This window comes from Cibotium barometz, chromosome 50 (assembly GCF_041138505.1).
Source record: "Cibotium barometz isolate CiBa-2024 chromosome 50, ASM4113850v1, whole genome shotgun sequence".
In the NCBI taxonomy this organism is placed as follows: Eukaryota; Viridiplantae; Streptophyta; class Polypodiopsida; order Cyatheales; family Cibotiaceae; genus Cibotium; species Cibotium barometz.
In genome coordinates this window covers 24,605,711-24,615,184 of record NC_141095.1, presented here as the reverse complement: position 1 = coordinate 24,615,184, position 9,474 = coordinate 24,605,711, and the positions used below count along the sequence as shown (strand labels likewise).

The 9,474-nt window shown below is 38.8% G+C and overlaps 1 protein-coding gene across 1 annotated transcript; it reads right to left on the bottom strand.

The window, feature by feature from the left end:
* Window positions 1-1,235: 1,235 nt before the first annotated feature.
* Window positions 1,236-2,275, bottom strand: LOC147609968 (polyphenol oxidase, chloroplastic-like). Its single transcript, XM_086787233.1, has 3 exons — window positions 2,093-2,275; window positions 1,849-2,051; window positions 1,236-1,806 (listed from the first exon to the last, which is right to left on the bottom strand). Exons 1-3 carry the CDS (start codon window positions 2,273-2,275, stop codon window positions 1,236-1,238), a joined length of 957 nt encoding a protein of 318 aa, XP_086643359.1.
* Window positions 2,276-9,474: the final 7,199 nt, after the last annotated feature.

Here is a 9,474-nt window from a genome sequence, read left to right as displayed (position 1 = left end):
TCTTGCTCTCTCTCATAGACACATATGCTTGCAAAGAGGTAGAAAGAGAAGGCTAAAACACACCCCAGGGTGGGAACTAGAAAATATTATATATAAATTCAAATTTTAAAAAATAAAATTTTCACTGTTATTTCGATGCTTATTTCGATACGTTATTTCGACGCTCATTTCGACGCTCATTTCGACGCATATATCGAGACGACGCGACTAGGCGTGGAAACTAAGCGTCGAAAAACAATGATTCTCTTGTAGTGTTATACACATGGATCTTAACTTAGATTATTATTATTTTGGTATGGAAATTGATGTTCCTCACATTGGATTAGTTTTGTGGGTATAGTTCCGTGGGTATTAGTTTCATGGGTATAGTTCATCTCTTTGTTTTGCATACCTACAACACATATGGCCAAAGAGTAGGAAGCATTGGCATTCGGTAGTTGGGTGCAAGCAACATAGGTCTAGATTATGACATATAATGTTAAGTTATGAACATGTTATGTCAACTTCACTCATAGACAATCTGGCCATTGAGACATCCCTCGCATCCTCCCTTTGCTACATGTCTGGCTCGCCTTGTCTAATTTTTTTGTCAACTCCAATCAGAGAGACCCTCACTCTTCAACGGTATTGCAAGTGGTGTGGCTTTGTTCGCAACAGATAAGGCAAGTGGGAGTCCCTTTCTTTAATGGAATTTGAAGTGAATGTGTTCACAACAGATAAGGCAAAGGGGGAGGGGCGGAGGTATGAAGGTAAACAAGGTGCCAAGGTGGAAAGAGTATGATGATGGAGGGATACTGAAGGTGAAGAGGGTGAGTTTCAGCTCGTGTGGTGGAGGAGAGAGAGTAGAGACAGACATGGAGGCCAGGTGGAAGGTACCTAGTTTGGGGGAAGGGCTAAGGTTTCACCTTGGCATGCGTTAATTACTGCTCTTTCGTAGGGCATTAACTAATGCAAGTGAATGCACGTGTATTCAATCACATATACTACCGACAACTAATGATTGAAAATAAGGATAAGTGGCAACTTTTAACAAGAATCAGGAAACTTTAAAAAAAAAAAGAAGAATTAGGGCAGGTGGAACTTTAAAAAATGAAATAAAGATTTAGGGCATTTACACATGGGGTGGTGTGGATTTTCACCATGGACGCTGCCCAGGTTTTGATATCAGAAGATGGGCAGGAATATATGTGCAGACAAACCAGACCAGGGTGACAAACTCTGGCCTGAGCTTGGGTTTAGTGGTAGTCTATCTCCATGCCTTGGATGGTAACACTGCCTGAATTGGGCGCCTCTGATTGCACCAAGATGGTGATGACCACCCACTCTTCGTCCTGGATGCCAACCCTGTTGATGTTGTCCCCGATTTCCAGTATCATGTTGGTTATCAAGTGCTTAGAGCTGACAGGGCTAGGGACGATGTTGGACGAGCCGACATACTCAGCACTGTAGATAGGGGTGGTGGCGTTGGCTTGCGGAAGGTTGATGAAGACCTGCAAGTGAACATAGGCCTCTCGGACGACTTCCAAGCCTTGGATGAGAAGAACTTCTTCGAGTCCCTGAGGCTTCTTCTCGGCCGGCCGCTTGACAAGAGCGGTGAGGTTAGAGCCAAGGTATATGGGATTGCTTTTGGTGTAGGATGATGCGGCCGGGCTGATCTCCTGGGCACCGTGGGCTTTGACGTAGGGGACTTGGCTGCCATTGGAGGCAGGCAAGGGTGAGAAGTTGAGCCAGAGGTCATCTCCTTTCTCCGCTTTCTTGTATCTGATGCCGAGTTTTTTGATGTCGAGGGCGTCCCTAGCTTCAATGCTAATGTAGGTATTGGTAGAGGAGATCGCGATATACAACTACCTGTAGGCGCCTCCCATGAACATGTCGGCAGTGGAAGCTGTGACAACGGACTGGTACATGACGTTGAGACTTTCGTTGACGATGTGAGAGGAGGATGTGTCGGACGTGTTGGATGAGGCAGTCAGTCGAACCAAAGATGGTGGCAAGTTGGCTTGGTTACGGTTAACACCAGTTCCAGTACAGCAGAGAGAAGCCGGGGTCACCTATAAGGCTGCCCAGGATACGCTCATGAAAGTAGAGGTACCAGCAGTGCCAAGGTAGGAAGAGCCAAGAGAAATGCACTTGCAGGGTTATGTTGGTGTCCCTCTGCTTGTAGGCGCCGTTGCAGAAGGCGCAGTGTAGGTTGGCCTGTACTGCGAAGCTCCTCGGATATGAAACAAAATCGGGCGACAGTTGGACAAATCGGGCGTAGTGATGGGCGCCCCATGGCAATCCCCAGAAAATAGCAAAAGCAAGAAAGCAGCGCCTACTACTAGAAACAATAGCCGATATGGCTTCACCATATCCCAATGCACACACACACAGGACGCACGCACGCGCGCGGTCTCTTACAGGAGCTAGAGAGAAGGGGAGAGAGTTGCCGCACGCAATATCGAGAGAGAACTCGGAAGGGCCACACAAGAAAGAGAGCACCGGTTTATCTACCAACACGACGAAGATCAGTACTGGCGAAGCGAGTGGCAAAAGCTAGCTGCCGATTGCCAGGGAATGCAAAAAATGAAGCTTTTCTTGACGAGATTTGAGATGAACGAGCTGTACAAATATACTCGCGACTCGCTGTGCTAAACGCGGGGCATGCATCAACTGATTCAACTCGGAGGGGGCCGTGACTTCCCCAACGATGGTCCCCTTCATAAATGGGACAACTTCAACCGGGACCCGGGGTATGCGTGGTCCCTGGCCCTGCGTAGCGTCTTTGACATAGCAGCCTAGGTAGGTCACTAAATAGTTGAAAAGTCATTAAATTCTTAGCTATCGGTGCATCACGAGAGAGAAAATTGTAGAATTAGTAGTTGTATTTTTGTCCCACAGACTCGTTATTTAAAAGAAGATATACGAAATATTAGGAAAATAAGTATTCCATTCGGGTATCCTTATGTAGAATTAGTAGTTGTATTCTAACTGGGTCTCCGTATATAGAATTAGTAGTGTCCAACGGACTCCTGCTTTTAAAGAAGATATATGAAATATTAGGAAAACGAGTATTCCGTTCGGGCTTTGCATAACAATATCCATGTCAAGTGAGCTCTCTTTATCAATGTGTACGTGTGTGTTTATGTGAGTGAGAGAGAGAGAGAGAGAGAAGAAGGGAGAGAGGACACATACTTTTTGCAAGATGAGTGGGTAGTTGCATAGACCACCTGTGAAAATAAAAACATTCCCTTCAATGTGCGCTATAAATAGTTTTTCGAAATCTACACATGAAAGTCTCAAAAAATCACATGACCTGATTTGCAAGTGATTTTTTAAAAGTCCTTGTGTAAGCTCATGAGTTTGAAGTATAAACAAAAGAACTTTTGTATAAACTCATTTTCTTATAATTGTATCACTACATTGAACAAGCGCATTTCCAGTGCTTATGCCAATGCTTCAAACAAGAAAAAGTTCAAAGTATGAATCTTGTCAACGCTACTGTAAGAGCAGGTTGTTATATGGAGTGCTCATATCAAAACTTACACTGGTGATGAATTAAAGTTCTACATATAAAAACTCTAGGGATCAAAATACTTGTTACCATGAATTTATTTAAAACATTTTGACTTAATTTGATTATGGGAAGGTCCATTTTCAATCCTCCCAAGTGAAAATTCCCATATTGTGTCCACTCTCCCCTTTTCAAGTCTAAAACAAATCCTAGTTAGATTTGGAAATTTAGGCTTGGTGAACTTCAAAGCCTAGATATCATGCCATGTGTGAGGCTTGGGTAGGCACAAATCTTATATATACATGCCACTTTATGTCCACATCGGCTTCTTCGAGAGGATCCACATGAGCACCTTGCTACCTCCACCCTCCATGTCAAAATGGTCAACCTAGTTGACTTCCCACCTCATCGGCTTCTTCGAGAGGATCCACATGAGCACCTCCACCCTCCATGTCAACATGGTCAACCTAGTTGACTTCCCACCTCATCATTAATGACACATCTTCTTGCCGCCTTTGCATGCCACCTCACACTTGATGACATGGCATGCCACATCATAGAATTGCCACATCAGCCAATAGTGCCACATGTCAAGAAAATGCCACGTGGCATGCACGCATGTGACACGTGGCACCTCCTTTCCACCTTTCCATTTTTTTCAAACACATTTTTTTTGAAAAAGTTAATTTAGTATATTTTTAGTATTTTTAAAAAAAGATAAATAAAATATAAAATTTTAAATAATAAAATATATATAACTTACTAATATAAGAGAATTTACAATCACTAATTTTAAAGGATTATATTTTGAAATTAGATAAATCATATTATTTTTAAAGTTCATGTTATTTAATTTAAAAAATTTACTTTTTTAAATTAACATTTCTTGAAATTTTTGATGTGTAAGAGAAACCTTTGAATAAAATTTAAAAAAATACATTATAAAAGAAAATGCAATTATATAATTAGAAAACAAAAGATATATTTTAAGATATATTTATATATCTAGTAATGATAAATATTTAGACTTGTAAATATTTTTTATTAATAATATTGATTTTTAAGTGGATAATAGTTTTCTTTTTATCTTTATGTTTATCTTAATTATCCAAAGAATCTTGGATAGAAAATCCAATGAGATTTGAAGTGGATAACCTATTTTTCCTATATAAACACACATCTCTAGTAGTATCCCACACACATCTCTAGTACTATCCCATCATTGAGACTTCATAAAATTTTCTCTCTTAGCTTCCTTGAGAATGGGTTCTCAAAGTTGTAGGAGTCAAAAATGTGATAGGACTAGACTTCCCTCCATCCACCAAGATGGTAAAGGGGGGCCTGCTGCATAAGCTGGTAACTGCTCGGGGGTGGGAGTATAGCCAAAGATGCCCATTACCTCCCTAGCAAATCGTCGTTGAGACTCGATGAGAGCCTTAAATTGTGGGTCTATGGGATAAGAGAACAAGGACCCATGCCACATCTATACAAAACAAAGAGAATATTAAAACAATATTATGTAATCCTTATGTAAGCATTATGTTTAAAGTACTATGCATAAGCTTAAAACACTATGCATTATGTTTAAAGCACTATGTGTTATGCAAGCCGTTACGCAAGCCTTGCATAAAGCATTATGAATTAGGCCTTATGCATAAAGCTATGCATGAGGTCTTAAGCATAAAGCTTATGCATAAGGCTTATGCATAAAGCACTATGCATAAGGTCTTAAGTATGAGGCTTTAAGCATAAAACTATGCATGAGACCTTATGCATAAAGCACTATGCATGAGGCCTTATGCATAAAGCTATGCAGCATGAGGCCTTATGCATAAAGCACTATGCATAAGGCCTTAAACATGAGGCCTTAAGCATAAAGCTATGCATGAGGCCCTATGCATAAAGCTATGCATGAGGCCTTATACATAAAGCATGCATGAGCATTATTCATAAAGCATTCTGCATAAAGCTTATGTGCAAACCTACAAAACAAATCCCCAGCACCCAAGGGTGCAATAATAATAGAGGAAAGATATAAAAGCACTTACCTCTTTTTCATGATGTTGAAAGAGAGGATGAGAGGACCTACAAAACCAACAAAAGAGTGAGGAAAAGATTAGTAATGCATACATACAAAAGCTTATGCAAGCTATGCCGCTATGCAAGCCCTAAGCCTTATGCAAGCTTTGTTAAAGCTTATGCATAAAGCATGCATGAGGCCTTATGTGCATAAATCTTTATGCATGAAGCCTTATGCATAATAAAGCTTTAATCATAATTCTTTATGCATGAGGCCTTATGCATAAAGCTTATGCATAAAGCATTATGCATAATGCTTATGCATAAAGCACTATGCATAAGGTCTTAAACATGCGGCCTTAAGCATAAAACTATGCATGAGGCCTTATGCATAAAGCCTATGCATGAGGCCTTATGAATGAATCTATGCATGAGGCTTATGCATAAAGCATGAGGCTTATGCATAAAGCATGCATGAGCATTATACATAAAGAATGCATAAAGCTTATACATAAAGCATTATGCATAAAGATTATGTGTAAACCTACAAAACAAATCCCTAGCACCCAAGGGTGCAAAAATAATACAGGAAAGAGAGGAAAGATAGAAAAGCACTTACCTCTTTTTCGTGATGTTGAAATAGAGGATTAGAGGACCTACAAAACCAACAAAAGGGTGAGGAAGGATTAGTAATGCACACATATAAAAGCTTATGCAAGCTATGCCGCTATGCCGCTATGCAAGCCTTATACAAACTATGCCGCTATGAAAGCTATGCTAAAGCTTATGCATAAAGCATGCATGAGGCCTTATGCATAAAGCTTTAAGTAGAATGCTTTATGCATGAGGCCTTATGCATGAGGCCTTATGCATAATAAAGCTTTAAGCATAATGCTTTATGCATGAGGCCTTATGCATAAAGCACTATGCATAAGGCCTTAAGCATGAGGCCTTAAGCATAAAAATATGCATGAGGCCTTATGCATAAAGCATGCATGAGGCCTTATGCATAAAGCTATGCATGAGGCTTATACATAAAGCATTGTGCATAAAAGGGTGAGGAAAGGATTAGTAATGCATACATACAAAAGCCCTAAGAACCTAATGCATACATACAAAATCGAAAAGATTAAGCTCTATGCATAGAACTTAATGCATGCATAGAGCTTAATCTAGGTATAGATCTCTATGCATTATGAATGCATGCGTAGAGCTTAACCTATGCATTAAGCTCTATGAATAGAGCTTAATCTATGCATAGCTCTCTATGCATTATGAATGCATGAATAGAGCTTAATCTATGAATTAAGCTCTACAAATAGAGCTTAATGCATAGATTAAGCTTTATGACTAGAGCTCTATTCATAGATTAAGCTCTATGCATAGAGGACCTACAAAACAAAACCCCTCTTTTTGGTAGATAAAAATAGAGGAAAGAGAGGATAAAAAGATAGGAAGACACTTACCTCTTTTTGGTGATGTTGAAAGAGAAGATTAGAAGACCTACAAAACCAACAAAAGGGTGAGGAAAGTATTATTGATGCATACATACAAAAGCCCTAAGAACCTAATACATACATACAAAATCAAAAAGAGAGAAAAGCATTTACCTCTTTTTGGTGAAGTTGAAAGAGAGGATTATAAGACCTACAAAACAAAACAAAAAGTTGAGAAAAGAATTAGTAATACAAAACCCTAAAAGTGTGAATTGCATGGATACACAAGGAGGTTTAAGCCTTATGCAAAAGGAAGCTTAAGTATAAGCCTCATGCATAAGAGGCCTCATGCATAAGAGGCCTCTTATGCATAAGCCTCTTAGGCTTATGCATAAGAAAGAGAGAGAGAGAAAGAGAGAGAGAGAGAGAGAGAGAGATAGAGAAGAGAATACCATTCAAAAAATTTAAACATAAGAAGCTTATGCATGAGAGAGAGAGAGAGAGAGAGAGAGAAAGAGAGAGTGAAGAGAATACCAATCAAAAACTCTAATTCTAAACATACCATTCAAAAACCATGAATAAATGAAGAGGTGGGAGAGACAAGTGGGATAGAGATTACCTTGTGAGGAATCGTCCTTGGGAGGAGACTTGGGAGGAGATTTGAGAGGAGACTTTGTGAGGAGAGGACAAAGGGTGAGGTGCAGCCATCATGAGAAAGAGAGGGTTGCAAAAACTTAGGGTTATGTACAGTAGAGGGAACAGAGGGGAAGTGAAAATAGTTGCGGCATCGATGCGGGATTATTGGAGTTTTCTTTTAACAGAGCACGTCTATATGCGTATCTATAAGTGCATCTATATCAGTATATACATGCTTATAGATGCGCTTATAGATGCGCATATAGACGCGAATATATCCACGCATATAGCCGTGTAAATAGGCATGTAAAACTCGCCAGATCATAAATTCACCCATGGCCCCTCTCTCACTTCCATCTCTCTCTAGTTTGCACGGCTATGTTCTCATTCTCTTGTAGTGTAGAGTGTGCTTCATATGCACACATACATACATGGATATGTTTAGTAAAATCTCTTGAGCATGGGGGAGTTTATTGATGGAGTCTTTGATTGATGACATAATGTTAGCATATGTTCTAGAGACATGACCTCTGAGTTGTTTATGTGAAGAATTGAAAGTTACATAGAGAACATGTTATAAGCAATTTTATGCGACCTTGCAAACAAGATGAGATGATCATAATTCCACAAATAGAGATTATGTGATAAAATACCCTGGTGGTGCTCACATGACACATAGATGATGTGATATAGTTCGCTTGTGGTGTTCACATATTATGGATGTAGGCATCAAGGTTACTATTCTTGGTGGATACTACAGCTCTTTGAGAGGTATGCCATGCATGGGAAGCATATCATGATAGGCTTTAGACATTGTCATTAGAAGAGTGATACGGAGATGTGCACACTAGGTATACATGGTACTTTAGTTACAAGAAGGTGAATCAAAGCAATATGAATCACTATAGAGAGTGACTTTGTAGACATTCATTGGATATAGCATAGGTTTACTATATTTGATGTGATTTAAAATCACATTATAGCATAGGTTTACTATATTTGATGTGATTTAAAATCACATTATACAGATTATATATGCAATATTGAATACATTTGAGGCTCACATGGATGAATTAAAGTTCTAAATGGAGAGAACAATGCTAGATTTCGATTGGAGATTCTCAATATTTTGAAGACTTAGAAGGTTATCTTTCCATGAAAGACTGAAGATTTAAGAAGACAAAGGAGATACCTATGCTAGGAAATGAAATTTGAACTACATTAATTAGGTACAATTTAAACCTGCGATCCCATAAGATTCTTATCACCAAGAACATTGTTTTAACAAAAACATCTAGCAACACTCCTAATTTTTAAAACAACTTGAAATTGGTCAAACCCAAATGATTTGATTTAGCATTGTGGAATGTTCATGACTTTCCTAATAACAACACCATTTAAGACCGTTTCTAAAGGGTTTTTATATTTGCAATTAACTTATTTAATATGTATTAATTCTTCTTAGATGTATTGATATGCAATTAAATGAGTCAAACAATATGGAAAATGTGTGCGCACATAATACGTAGGAAATCTTTCCTCTTGTATAAAAATTTCCCATCTGTCTCTAGGTAATCATTTGATCGTTTGTAGCTAGTTAAGGTATTGTTTCATAAAATTCATTACAAAGCCACTCTGGATGGGCTGAAATTAAGGTATTGTTTCACAACATTCATTCTAGATGGGCTGAAATTAATACCACTTGACATGTTGGTTGATTGTTGACCGATCAAATGAGTACGATACCTATTTCATTGGCTGATGTGTTGTAGTGATTATTTTTTGCTTATTGAACAATTGTCTAAACATACAAACCTACTAGTACTCAACGCCACATGCGTTGTTACAGTATGTAAAAGACATTAATAAGAAGCAAAAAACAGGAATGGA

Bases quoted from the DNA above. Each gene is read 5' to 3' on its own strand.
- LOC147609968 (XM_086787233.1), bottom strand. From the start codon at position 2,275: ATGGGGCGCCCATCACTACGCCCGATTTGTCCAACTGTCGCCCGATTT. The intron at 2,052-2,092 runs GTACCTCTACTT...GCAGCCTTATAG, and splicing joins TTCCTACCTTGGCACTGCTG to GTGACCCCGGCTTCTCTCTG. The intron at 1,807-1,848 runs GTAGTTGTATAT...TACCTACATTAG, and splicing joins TTCATGGGAGGCGCCTACAG to CATTGAAGCTAGGGACGCCC.